Source organism: Athene noctua, chromosome 15 (assembly GCF_965140245.1).
Source record: "Athene noctua chromosome 15, bAthNoc1.hap1.1, whole genome shotgun sequence".
Taxonomy (NCBI): domain Eukaryota; kingdom Metazoa; phylum Chordata; class Aves; order Strigiformes; family Strigidae; genus Athene; species Athene noctua.
Genome location: NC_134051.1, coordinates 15,431,948 through 15,446,069, shown reverse-complemented (window position 1 = coordinate 15,446,069; position 14,122 = coordinate 15,431,948). Strand labels below are relative to the sequence as shown.

The 14,122-nt window shown below is 43.2% G+C and overlaps 1 protein-coding gene across 5 annotated transcripts in view; it reads right to left on the bottom strand.

Annotated features, from left to right (window-relative positions):
• Window positions 1–4,852, bottom strand: part of GRIN2A (glutamate ionotropic receptor NMDA type subunit 2A) — a 192,582-nt gene extending 187,730 nt beyond the window's left edge. For 2 of the 5 annotated variants that reach the window (XM_074918783.1, XM_074918787.1), the window contains exons 1-3: window positions 4,603–4,852; window positions 3,471–3,738; window positions 1,585–2,007 (exon numbers count right to left, since the gene is read on the bottom strand). In XM_074918783.1, coding sequence (XP_074774884.1) covers window positions 1,585–1,989 — 405 coding nt within the window. In that variant the 5' untranslated portion in view covers window positions 1,990–2,007; window positions 3,471–3,738; window positions 4,603–4,852. Of the gene's footprint in view, window positions 1–1,584; window positions 2,017–2,143; window positions 2,259–3,470; window positions 3,739–4,602 lie in introns of those variants that run through there. The other 3 variants (XM_074918782.1, XM_074918785.1, XM_074918786.1) reach the window with 3 other exon arrangements.
• Window positions 4,853–14,122: the final 9,270 nt, after the last annotated feature.

The window sequence follows — 14,122 nt, the reverse complement described above, 5'->3', positions numbered from 1 at the left end:
TCTGCTACCGAGTGTGAAGTCGATTCCATAAGGATTTCTGCCAGTGTTTCATCAGTCAGCACTGGCTGGGATCTTCAAATGTTCTTATACTGGCATAGAAAGTTGAGTGAAATATGTATCAAATAAAATTCCTAAATATATATAAAAAAAGACAGCTTCATAAAGATGGGTAAATCTGTACAGTAGTTTAAAAGTACATGAAATAACTGCCTCTGTAACTTGGTCGCTGCAATTACATTTAAGATAGTAGTATTGACTGTAATGATCTTTCCATATAAATCAAGATGTCAAAGCCATTGTTATAGATTCTTTGCTACAATTCAGCACTTACTGTCCTCCCCTTGTATGACATAAGTTTAAAGGAAGGCTGTTCAAAGTACCAAGAGAGACAGGTCTCTTATCCCAGTGGAAAAAGTCTTTCCCAGAGGTGAAAAGTTTCTAAAGTTCAAAGCTGATTCCTCAATTGTAACTAATCATTGCATCTTTCCTGCTTCTTTTTCCCCCCCTCAAGTTATGAAACAACATATCTGGACCACTTCATTTTTAGATGGATTCAGAGAGCAGTTTACTATTCAAAAGCCACTTGTAAGGAATAACAGTATTTAACGAATAAGAAACACTAAAGGGTACACATGCCAGGAAATAAGTTACAATTAACACTGAAATGCTGGAAAACCAGTAAAGGACTTCCTTCCCACACTTGAACTCCCTCTTCATCTATCCTCTGAGCTCCTCTCAGACTTTCAGGCCAAGCAGCAGCCCATGAAAGGGAGCTGTCGTGCACGGTACTAAGCACCTGTTCCAGAAACAGCAGCAATCACTTCACTAGATCAATGCTGCAGTGCCAGCAAGGATTTCTTAAAAATTCTTACAATGTTAAGGAACATGAGCTGGGTACATGAGTCACTTTTGTCATTCCAGTCTCACAACAGATTATATAAAGAGATGTTTTCCAACAAAACAATTTGTCATTCTCTCCAGACTTCAGAGAAGCCCATTGTGAATTTTTATGAACTACAGGAAATCAGAAGTATCTGGCTAGCAAAAATCTAATGTAATAAATACAGTGGATACAAGAGCTGGTTCAAGTTTGTAAGACTACTTAATTTATAACCTGTAGTCCATCTTAGTATGATTGTCCTATCACTACTATTGTCCTCAAATACATTCAGATCTATTGCTTGCTATTTCTTATAAGAACACAGAATATCGGCTTATAATTTTACATCTTATGCCTAAAATAATTTTATGGACCTACTATTTTGAGGTTGGTTTTATAGCCATATGTCATATTTGCTAGTAAAATTTCTAAACTGACCAGCATTCAGTGTACTGGAGAGTTAAATTTCATTAGGACTCCTTTTACAACAGACAGAAAGTTGAGTTTCAGGCATGAACCCCAAAATATTTCAGAATATTTGATGAGTGATCAATGAGGACACTGTTCCATATACTTTTTCTTTTTTAAGTACCGAGCCAGAATTAGAAGCATCCTTTTTGAACTGTTTGTAGTGATTATTCACAATAGAGACCAACACAGTGAAAAACATTACACTAGCAACAGCTTTTTGTAGATTCTCCTACCTTATCTGCCATTATCATGGAGGCCCCGCCATGAATTCCAAGAATTGGAATAGAAGTCTGAGATGAAATAAAATCCAAAATCTGAGCTACTGCCTCCTGGTCAGTATCATCTCCAAAAACCACTCCATGGATCTTGGTGCCTGACATCAAGTCGCAAACATGTGTTATGATGCTCTTAGGGTCAGTCTGGTTCACCAGAAGGGTCACTACATTGACATCAACAGTCAGGTCTGCTGTCATTTCTCTGGTCCAGAGAGCTCTGATATCTCTCTCTGTGATAGACTTGGTCCTTCCCAGAATCACTGCAATGTTCAGGATGGGATAACTTTTCTCCGCTCCAAAAACAAGATCCAAAGGCGCCAGAAGAGCTTGGAGTACCAGGAGCGCACAGCCAATTTTCCTCATCTTTGCCAGCTTTATCCCCTGTAAAAGCGATCACATTGTATGAGAAAAACAGAGAAGAAAAACACATACACTCTATACATCTAATGAAGGTTTTAAACAGAAAGCTTCTGGACACAATGCAAACTTCAGCAGCTTTTTATAACACATTCTTCACCTTAGTTTCATTTCAAGTCTCTTATATGTCCTCAAAAAGTTGTCTTGCCAATGACAGTATTACAACTGGTCTCCTGCAAGCAAGGCAGAAAATGTAGCACAAATTCAGAGAGAAGACCCATTCAAATTCTTCCTGGATGGCCAACAAAATTAAAATGACTGAGATCATTAAAAAAAGACATTATCATCCTTCTCTATAACCTTGCTGTTCTAAAAACGGGTGAAACACAGAAATATCTTTTCCTTTGTCCTGAACGTCTATTTAAAATTTAGTCACAGTCTAATAGGAAGAGGTGCTTTAGCTCAAAACCAGAGAAGTGAGCCAGAGGTCTGCTGGAAACCCCAGTCCATGCACTCCATACAGCTCACAGCATCCCAGAACCATGCTGTTTTACTTCTGAAGATCTCTCCTAGACAGGTGCTGCTCAAGCACAGTCTACTGCATTTCTGGAAATGATTCAGAAGCACAATATTCTATCTTAATTCTTCTCCCTCCTCTTACGCAGCATTCACTTGAGCATCTCAGAACTGCTGATCTCAGACACAAAGTTGTCACTGGTGTTGAAGGGGAGGGTGTTCCATAAATGAGCATCACTGCATTGGTTTACTTCATGCCTTCACTGAATCTCTGTAGGGGGCTGAATATAGACAGAGTAGGACGGGGAGAAAGATGAGCCACAGGAGTGATCTGAACTATCTGAAGGAGGGAGAAGAGGGAGAGAAGGTCTGACTCCGCAAGATCACTCTCTGTTTTCGTGCCCCGGGGGATTTCCACCCCCATAACTGGCTCTCTGCTAGCTGCAACAAGGGACTCCCTGTGCCACATAAAGCCAAGCTTGTTGCAAAGCGTCACGGAGAAAAGAGTAGCGGCGGGGCTGTCCAATCAGGGGTGGCACTTGTCAGCTCTCCCCTCTCATCCTGCCAGCCCTGTCTCCATCAATCACAATCATCTGCTGCTGAAGCATACACCAAGGCAAGGGCTTGCTGTATCATCGCCTCCTTTCGAGGCAGACACGGAGATGGGCACTTCGAGAGCCCATTTAACCGAAAATCCCTGCCGCCGTGCTTCCCCGGGCACTGCGCCGCGGGCCAGATTCCCACCGCGGCAGCACCGGCGGTACCAGGGAAGCGGTGGAAATACACCCCCCTCGCCGCCCGCGGAGCCGGGGATCGGAACTGTAACACTACGCGCTCACACCCCCCGCCCCGGGCCCGCCCCCTCCCCGAACCGGCTGCGCCGCACCGGGCAGCGCCCGCGGCTCCCCGGGCCGGGGCGGGCGGCGGCGCCATGGCGCCCCCTGGCGGCCGCGGGGCGCCGTCCCACGTACCCAGCGCCTCAGGAGTCGGAGCGGCGGCGGGTGCCGGAGGGGCCGGTGCGGCCGGAGAGGCCGGTGCTGCCGGTGGAGCCGGTGATGCCGGAGGGGCCGGTGGAGGTGCAGGGCATGCCGCGGCCGCGGGCATGTCGCGCCCCTCGGTGCCCGGGCTCAGGGGCGGCCGCCGCGCCGCTGGCCGCACGCGTGATCCCCGCCGCAGCCTGCGAGCGACATCGCGTCCCGGGAGAGCAGCTACGCGGACACGGAGACAGGCAAAGGGGGGCTGGACACGGGGAGGGGGGGGGACGGGACGGGACAACGGCGGGGAGAAGAGGAGACGATGGAAAGCCGTTAGTCGGGCTGCAGACTGCACAGGGGAATAAATCAATAATACATATCGCGGTCTCATGTGGCAGGTGAACCGAAATAAAGTGACTAGACTCAAAAGTTCCCCCCGCCCCCGCTTCGCTTCGGAATAAATTCAAGCTCTTTCCCGACAGCAGCGCCCGTGAGCCCGCAGCCGTCCGGGAAACGTCCCTCATCCTATCCAGGTCAGGAAAATCCTGGGCTCCCAACTGCCCGTTTGCTCCCGAGAGGATCGCACGGGTTTGAGAGACATCCAGCCTGGAGCTAGAAGCGAACTAATTCACATGATCGAGGGCAGGAGTTTTCTTGACAGGTTCAAAACAAGCCTAATCTGGAAAACAGCTAAACCGGTGTGGGGTAAAGCTCTTTTTCATCTTGTAACGGAACAGATTCATTCTCAATTGTTCATAAACCCAGGGAGACACACTCTAGCAGATCTCTCCACGAAAAGCTCGGATTGCTTTGATTTTTCATTCACGATTTCCATTAAATACGCATAAAGATACTTTTCCAAGCAACCCCAGTCAAACGTAGGACGCTGGAGAGCCAGGCGAAGGGAGCCGGCATTCCCCAACCGCTCCTCGGTGCTGGCCAGAAACTAAGAGCCGAGCACCGAGCCCGGAGAGCCGGGGGGAGCCCGGAGAGCCGGGGGAACCGGGGGGAGCCCGGAGCGCCGGGGGGGAGCCCGAGGGAGCCCGGATCCCTGCGCGGCGGCCGGTGCCCCCAGCCCAGTCCCAACTGCTGGGCGGCGATCAGTGCCCGCCAGCAAGGCAATACTTACTGCATTCTCCCTCCACATAGTTCCAGTTTAAAGATCCTCAAAGTCATTTCAGTAGATTCCTCTGCAAACAACGAAGTGGAAAATAGGTCCCTTAACGCCTGGATATCATCCTGCAACTTGTTCCCACCGCAGTAAATACAAGCCCGGCAGCCCTTTATCGCTTGAAATCCCGCATGATCAAGTTTTAGCAGAGCCATTGCAACTGAGATTTGCTCTTTACTTTTGGCAGGAGGTATTTAAGCGTCTTCATTTTTTTTTTTTTCCTCCTCCCCCCCCCCCCTTTTTTTTTCCCCCCCTCCGCTGCTTAAAAGGCAATTGCAATGTTGCTGCAGCAGTTCCCCAGGACGGCAGCCTCGGAGCCCCCGCGCTCCTCTCAGCTTCTTGAAAGCGGCGGGGACTGGCACCGCCGGTTCCTGAAGGTGCGGCGGGATCCACCCGGCGGGGGCCGCCTGCGCGCCGCTGCGGGATGCGCGTCGCTCCGCGCCCCTCCGCGCCCCTCCGCTCCGCCGCCCCCGGCCCCGCCGCCCTTGCAGGGGCGAAGCTCACGGGCGCCTTGTCAAACCGAGACGAATCGCGGCTACTTTGAAGGCTTCCCCCCCCCCCCCCTCCCCTCCCTTTCCCGTTCTGCTTCCACAAGCACCAGCGAATGAGTCAGACCCAGGCAGCCGGGGGAGGGGGTGTCAGATCTGGGGGATCAGTGAAAACGCCAGGTTTGGGGCAGAAGAGTGGCAAACTTGAGCACTCCTCCCACGTTAACAGCCCCAGCGAAAGGCTGGTAGCCCGGGAAACCCCAGAGTGTTCCTTCCCTTGATGCAGGGGCTGTCAAGCAGAAAGCCCTGCCGTGGGGCTCAGGGGAATGAATGTGGAGCAGCAGCTTCCGCACCAAAAGCAGCCCTAAAAGCTCCAAGCCGCAGCCAAGTATCACAAAAATGCTCTGTAGAAGTTGGCTCCATCTGGGCATCCCCGCTGCTCCATCTCCCCTTCGACACCCCCCGACACCCGAGCATTCCGCCGCCCCTGCACCCCTGTGCCAGGCCCGCCGCGCTGCCGAGCGGCTCCTTCCTCCCCACCAGCCCCCCCTGCGCCGCTCCCTGCCCCACCGCACCCCCCCACCGCCCCCCCTGCCTCCCCCTTCCCGCAGCCCTGCTCCAGCTGCCACAGGGTAACTAACCACCACAGAGGTGACACCCCCGGCCGTGCTCCGGCCTGTAGAACCAGACCTATTTCCACACCGAACCCTTCCGAGGAAGGCCAAGTCACATGCTTTGACAGACCCACTCAACAAGGCCAGAGGAAACCTTTGGGCTCCAACAGGATAATGCCAAGCGTCCACTCACTGAAATTTGCTTTTCACCACGTTAAGACACAGAATACTGAGAACTGGCTCCCAAAGACATTTAATAACCTATCAGTTTTACTGCTCTCAACAGTCTCTCCATAAAATTCCCCAACAGGTCCATGTTTGGGGTTTTTTTCTCCTTTGAAAGATCTTATCTCCTAACTTGGAGATTACTTCCTTCGACATTGCATTAGTCTTTCTAAGCAAAGCAACTAAGCAGCTACAACTGTGCCATTTTTTAAAAAGATGTTTGATGGTTTAATGCATCTTTGCATTTCACCTTTGATGCACACTTTCCCCCTGCAAATATTACGGCGATGTTTGCTGTCAACTGGAGGTAAGGTTGCATCTCCATCCTTGCGTAAGGGTTATTTCAGTGTTATCATTCAGTAGATTTTGATGAAAATCCACAAAACCAAGTATTCAACATCCTCAAATGCAAGTGAAATTCACAATAGCAAAAAAAAATGTGGTTAACATTACCATATATTTAAAATATTAAAAATTACATGGTGTCTTTGGAAAATACTTGGTATGCAGTATGCTGTGTACAAAACATTGACTGAATTTAATAGTTTGAAAGACCAATACAAGAAATAGCCAAGTTTTCCAACTTCAGAGCTATATGATTTTCATTAATCTAAATGTAGACATATTTTAGACAAATTTAACATTAGTTCAAATATTTTTCCTCAATTATAAAAGTTTGTGAAATATCACATTAAAATTTAGTCCAAATTAATTTACAAATTAGAATTAGAATAAAACATAAGTTTGCCCAAACACATTGGGACCAATCTTGGCAGTACATATGCAGTCTTCCCAAAAGCCTCACTGAATTCAAGCAGATTACTGCCTACAGAGTTGAGTAAATGCTGCAAAATTAGACTGCTATTTTAGTAGACATCCGTAGCCCTTTCCTAGGTATATTTGCACAGTTTAATTTAAGATTAAAGGGAAGAGCTGCAAACATGGTAAGAAATCAACTTCACTCAGCAGAAACAAGAAAACAAAATTTGCATTTAAGTGTCTAATTTACCCTCATAATTTGTGTGTAAAAAGGGAACACTTATTTCAAAAGCAGTGTAACAAACACTCACATCCCTGCACTTGGGAGATTAAGTTACAAATTTAGTATTTTCATGGAGAACATTTATTCTGAAAGGCAGATGGATTGATACATAAGTGATTTCCTTCTCCATACAAACAGCTGCATACTTATCTAAAAGAAGCTACAACATAACTTCAAGAAGTTTGGAATCCTGCACTTCTGAGGATATTTTCCATCTGGGGTTTCCCTACCTCCTGCCTGCTACATAAACCCGTATTTAAAGGTCAGAAACTTTCTTCTTACTCAGTCCCTCCCAAAGCAACACTAAATCACAAGGTGGTTCCCCTTTTCTGAAAAATTACCTGTTGCAGAGTACACTTGTCAACAGAAACAAGCAGCCAAATTATCAGGTACAAGCAATGCTTCCAAAGGAGGCAGGAGAGGCAGTGGGGTCTAATGGTCTGGCACAAGGCAGATTTCTGTCTCTGCTGCCGACTCATTAGTGACACTGCGTCTATTACTTTCTCTCCATTTGCTTTACTTTACCAGCTGTAAAATGCTTACCTCCGACACCACAGACAGCTAAGGTCAAAGTCAGATTTCACCCCCAAATTCAGGAAAACTCCATCATTTTCTCTTGCCCTTAGAAAGAGCAGTGTTAAATAAAGTAAGTACAATCACCCTTTTTAGAAAGAATTTGTTCTTATGCAATGACACCAACGTTAGCCAAGAAAAATACTCCAACACATTAGATATCAAATTATTGCCGCTCTGTTTTCAATAGAGGTAGTCTTTGTTGCAAAATTTAAGCCATGATTGAAGAGATCTCTAAAACAAATTGCAGATCTACTCAGTAACCCTAATTACATGGAAACACCATTATATGATACTTCCTATGTTTTGTGATACAAAATGGTAACAAGAGATTACAGGTAACTGGCTAGGTTAAGGGAGAAAGGCTTACTTAGAATTCATTTCAAATTTAAAAATGTTTCTCGTTCCAGCAATAAACTCCTCTTACGCATAGGGAATATTGCCGTGACCAGTAACAATATGTTTACAAGCATCTTATTTCAGCTGCCCTGAGAAAACTCTCCAGCAAGAATTAAAAGGAACATTGATGCAAAGTCATTTTTCAGTACCACACAGCATCAAGTCTGAATGAAACCACTTGACTCGATGAAAACTTAACGCATAGCAAACAAGGATACAGTAACATAAATTTACTCTTGGGGGGCAGCAAAGTTACATACGTGCTAAATGAACTCAAAGTAAAATTGGGAAATAACTCAATTGTTTTCAAACTAAAACATTTGGTCACAGATGGCCCCCTTACTGAAAACTGGCTTAGCTCCTCATTTGGCAGTGTCCTTTCTTGCACAATTTACCAAGTCATGCATGAAATGATGGCCTTAAGCTACTCTCAGTTTTGCAAAGGACATGAGCTGGCTGCCACAAAAAAAAAGGAGGCAACATCACTGACTGGAGCTTGAGGCTGTTACAGCACTTCAGCTTCTTGCAAACAACCCTCAGCAGGGAAGGAACACCCAGGGGCAGTTCAGCCAGAGTTCCTCCTTCCCACCTCACCTCTGATTATCAGACTTATTCGAGATTCACCAGGACTGTGTCTTTGCCTCTTGATAATCAATTTCCCATATCAAATTAATCTTTACCTTTATTTCCAAATGCTGCTATGCAGTTCCCAAGAGAAATTCTCTATCTCTGGGTAATCACCCAATTAGTCAAATTAACTCTGAGGGTCAAGCCAGAATTTCATCATGAACTCTGTACTTTTTAATTAAAGCTGCTCTATTAAAGAAATCTTTGTCACAGCAATGCAGCCCTGTGAAGTCTGTGTCAGTAACAATCCCACTACACATTCAACTGTCTGCACAAGATCTGGACTTCAGGGAATTGAATCAGGTGTAAACACCTAGTTTAAGACTGCTTTTCTCCTGCCCTCCCTGCTCTCCCCCAATCAGAAATTGTGAAATATCAGTATATTTCTAATAAAAACTTCTAGGAATACCCAAGAAAACACTTGATCACTACATAGTCAGTACAGCTTGTTCATTAATAACTAGAACAGTAGAGAAACAGTAAAAAAAATGCCATTATTTATTTAGGCCAAAATATGATCTCCTAACCCTCACTGAACTCAGTAAAAGTGACAAGCCTTTATGAATCAGAATTTTTTAGAATACTATTTTAAGTCATCTTTTCACTTATCCCTGAACCATGTAAAACCAGCTGTTCTGTACCTATTTCTGGAGAGTGAGATGGGCCTGCTAGCCAAGCTGTTACTGGCTTAACATTAGTCCATCTAATGGATGCTCAGATTCTTGAAGTGTATAATGACAGGAGTAGTTTTACTCTTGCCTCACAGGGAATATGCTCTGGGTCTCCACATTTGAGATGGACTACGGTTATAGAGATTTTACATACCTAAAAAAGCTCCTATGTATATAGCTGACAAATCTTTTCAAAAGTTTTATCAAAAATTTGTTTTAAGTCAGAGTTTACTATCATGCTGCTCTTTTGAGGAAACAATACATACTTCTAAAGCCTAGCCCCTTGTGTAAGTACACAGGTATTAGGTATTCAAAGGGCTAAACAGACTTGGTAGGTTTGAAAATATTAATCAGAAAAATACCTTATGAATCTTGAAGATAGGTGAGCTACTGGTCTTACCGATATTAGTATTACCATAAAACAAACTTTCACGCAATATTCTGATGCTATTTCACTTAAAGTTTGATTGAACACAAGGAAAATTACTACTTATGACTGATAAGACAGCAGTGACCTCTCACACATTGTTCACTGGTGGCACTTGTTTGCTAAAAGAAAACTGTACTGAGTGGGAAGCACCAAGATGCCTACACTGCATCTGCTTCTCAGGGCTTCACTAAGCAAATTTTTACTTAGGGAATTGAGACTTTTCTAAATCCAGAAAATCAAATTTAGTAAAGGTCAATGGAAGCTTCTTATCAACATAAAGTTACCTCAGCTCTAGCTGGAAGGTATTTTTAAGATGAGTAGTATTTTGCTCCTTGCATCCAACCCAGTTCTCAGTTGTAGGCACTAGCTCTATTAAAACTAGATGCTAGAGGCTTATGAGACATCTGAGCCAGTAGGAATAGATCCAAGATAGAAAAATCTCCCTTGAACTTAAATTACAGTTCCACACGATGAGTCAGAGCCTTCTGTCACCTATTTCTGCCATACATGTTACATGGCTTTTGTTCATATACAGGAATGCTATTAAGCCACTTGAGTGTTAGTTTCCTTTAAAGTGCAACTGTCACCACTCTTCTAGGTTCTGCATTTAGTCTGCTCTTGCTCCAGTCTAGAGTAACCCCATTCCTTGCTTCCTATAGAAACAAAGCCTCTTGCTTTTTCCTGCCCAAAGGGAATCCTAGGCTGCAGTTCTCTCTATACCAGTTGTGATTATTAGTAGATCTAATTAGTTTCATTCTATTGCATTTTCAAACCTTGCATGGCTTAATCTCACTGGTGGGAACAACAAACAAGACAAAGGGGCTTTAAATAAACTAACATATTAAAACATATTTGTCTCCTACCTAAAATGCAGGCTTAGCTTACTTAGATGATCACATTTCTAGGAACTGATATCCAAAACAAGTATTACTGTAGTTCTGGAATCTCCCTCCAAGAAATGCAAATGCTACTTCACCTTCCTCTAACTTTTGTCTGACTGACAGTAGCTCTTAAGCCTGAAAGAACTGGCTTCTGCTTCTTATGGCAGGGGAGATCAAGTTGGATGGCAGAAGGAAGGATTCAAGGAATTTTTTCAGGTTGCTAGAAATACAGGAATTGTCTGCTCTCTTGCCTACCTGCAAGGTAACTTGTACGGAATTTAACCCTTACAAGAAGACACAGGTTTTGCTTGTGGTGGTTTCTGTACTGTCAACAGTTACAGGTTTAAATAGGCCTTTTCCCAGAAAAGTTACTGTTGACAATCCTGTTCTTTCCTCCTCTCCTGCCCTAAGGGGATAAAAAATAATTCATTCGTGTATGAATCCTGCAAAGAGAGGTCAAGGACTGTACAGGCTCATTTTTAGCTTTTATACATCATTACCTCTAAACCTCAAAGGTCACACTATTGCTTTAAACACTTGACTGGACATGGGATGCTCCTAGTTCTCCAGGTGTCACACAATACGGTTCTAAGTTGCTTTGAAAAGGAAGTCAGGTTCAGAGGTTGAGATTTATGCGAGTCCTACACTTGGGAGCCTCAGTTACACCAGGGAGGATATTGCTGACTGCAGACTTCGCTTGCAATATTGCTATGATCTGATCTTTCCAAGCTGGTTCAGTGTCCAAGACAGTTCTGTTCATATCCAATGATGTAAATCACTTGCACAAAGATTTGTGCTGTTTTCGTATTTGAACACAGACACCCAAATGTGTTTTATATTTAAAATACACATAGGTGCATCCTCTCTGATAAACTTTACTATTATAGCCATTAAGAAATACAGAAGCTGAAAGCAAAACAAAAGCATTTTTTTTCCAAATAAGGAGTCTTCTATGATTTACTGGAATGACTTCATGATCATCACCTCATTATAGCAACTTATATGGATATGAATGAAATCTATGCTTACATTACTGTCATTCACTAAATTGAGTTCAACTACTCTTTGAAATACTGCTAAACAATAGCACTGATATATCAACACAAGTATTAAACTTCTTTTCAAACTCGTAAGATAGACTCAACTATATGCTCAAGTGTATATTCTGAACTATAAATATCCTCAGTTTTGTTTTACCTGACCTTCTATATACTGTGCACACATTCAGTGATATTAGAACACATGCAGGGTTAGAGGTTCTTTTAGGCAACAATTACATATGCAAAATCATCTAGACAAATATAAACATCTGAAGGTAGTTTACTAAGCTATTGAAGAAATTGGTCCCAGACCCACATTCTGGAATTAATATACAATTGCTTAGTTTTTAGAAGCCAATTAACTGGAATCTTGCTTGGCAGACAGTTGTATGCTATCTATTCTCACACAACTATTTCTGTTCCTACCAGTCCTTTCTATAACACAGATTCCAAAATAACTGTGATATATGTAGGAACAAGAATATTTTTCTAGTTTAAGCTTGCCAGATCTTATCTTTCATCTGCAAAAATCAGACAGATTTCTTGCTTTCTTGATTTTAGCCAGAAAGCTAAAATGTTAGAAGATGATAACCAAAGAGATAAGACTTCTTAGACCTTCTTGCTAAGTGGGGAACAATGCTCTCTTCCAAGGTACAGAACACTGGGCAAGGGTTCACGAGCCGCTCCATCTGTATTTACCCTGTATGGCGATTATCTTTACATAGTTGATTGACTCCCATATCAAAATCCACAGTATGTGCAGGAAAAACAGCATGTGCTTCTGTGGTAATCCCAAGTTAAAGATACTGACTATAAAAGAGCTGTATTATTTAAGAAATTTCAAAACACACTGGATTTATGTTCACTCCTATGCAAGTATTAAAGTAATAACTGTTTGACCTCACTGATCTCACTATTGTCATAGCCCATCACAAATTTATTTCATGGTTTCAAGTTCTCCTCGACACAATTCTGAAAAACTTTAAACATCATATTTTTTAACAATTGACTTTTCTTCTTTGTTGGTTATCAACATTCATCCTTGAATGCTGGTGTAAGAGAGTTGTTCATCCTAGACAAACACTTCAAGGTTCAAAAGCAAAATGAAAAACAGACTCCATGTTTAGCCTTCGCAGATTTCCCAGCTATTTTCACCCCAGTTCAACAAAATTGTCTTTTTAATAACACTAATTCCTAGATGGGCCATTTTTTTCCAGAAGTGAATTATAAAGTTGATGGGGGGGAATTTTTCCACAGTAACTCCATTGGGGGGGTGGGACAGGGACATCATAACGCTCCGAAGCAGGAGCTGGCTCAGTTTCTAAATAGGAGGCATGGAGTGGGGTTTAAGCAATTGATTTTATTGCTTCATTATTTTGAAAATGTCTTCCCCCATTTACAAGGGTTTGTTTGGTGTCTTCAAACCTTTATCAGCTTCACTAGCCATCAGCATGTACACATGCATAAGGGCAGATTTACAGATGTTCATTTTAGCTCATCTAGAACATCAGTTTCAATTACTCAAGTTACTTTGCCCTTGCTAACATTACGGCATTTGAAACACGCTCACAGTTAACATAATTCCCTCATGCTGACAATCCTGAGAGCTTTGATGTTTGGCATAGCCAGTTCCTCTAGATTTATGTCATTAAAACGTCACCACCATCAATTACACAGGCACTCAGAAAGTTAAAGACAGTACTTATGAGAGCAGCGTTATTGAAAAGAGTACAGGAAGATGGAGAGAAAGACTTTCCAGAATAAAAGGTTTTTTTATATCAGTGACAAAAACAAATTCAAAGGTAATAGGGAGGAGATTGTTTCAGTATGCTTTCTAATTTAAACCAAGCATCCTGGTTTTTACCTACTACTATTCCAAGTGATACACTTCCACCTTTCCCCCCACCATCAGCTACCTCACTCAATTTCAATGTATTTAGATTATGCCAAACCAATACAGAAACATTATAAACGTCCCCACTAACACCTTGCACTGTAACTTCAAACCACTGCCACTTCTTGCCACACTGAAGTGGTGCCTCAAGCCTGAACTTGCTTTCTGGTTTCTTGTTCTTCAGAGGATTATTAGCTCTTATATCTTAACTACTCTATAACAAAGTGAATGTTGTCATCTGTGTATCTGCAGAAGGATAACCAAATTTAGCCTCAGATTAAAAAAATTACAACTTTCCACTAACTTCTCCACACACCTTATTAGCAAGTACATTAGTTAAGAGAAGCAGTGAACACCTGAAGACCATCTGACTATCTTTGTGCAATGAGACACCTTCCCACAGCAAGGTAAGAGATAGATTTGCCTTCTATTACATCTCCTTTGACATCTCTGGGGTCAGTTTGAAAATTATAAAACAGAGCAATGTATCTGACAATACACAACACCAATAATTACAGTACAACTGAATAAGAAAGTAGTCAAGATAGCTCCCCCCCCCCCCCTTCGAGTACAATCTTGATACATAAGAGATGT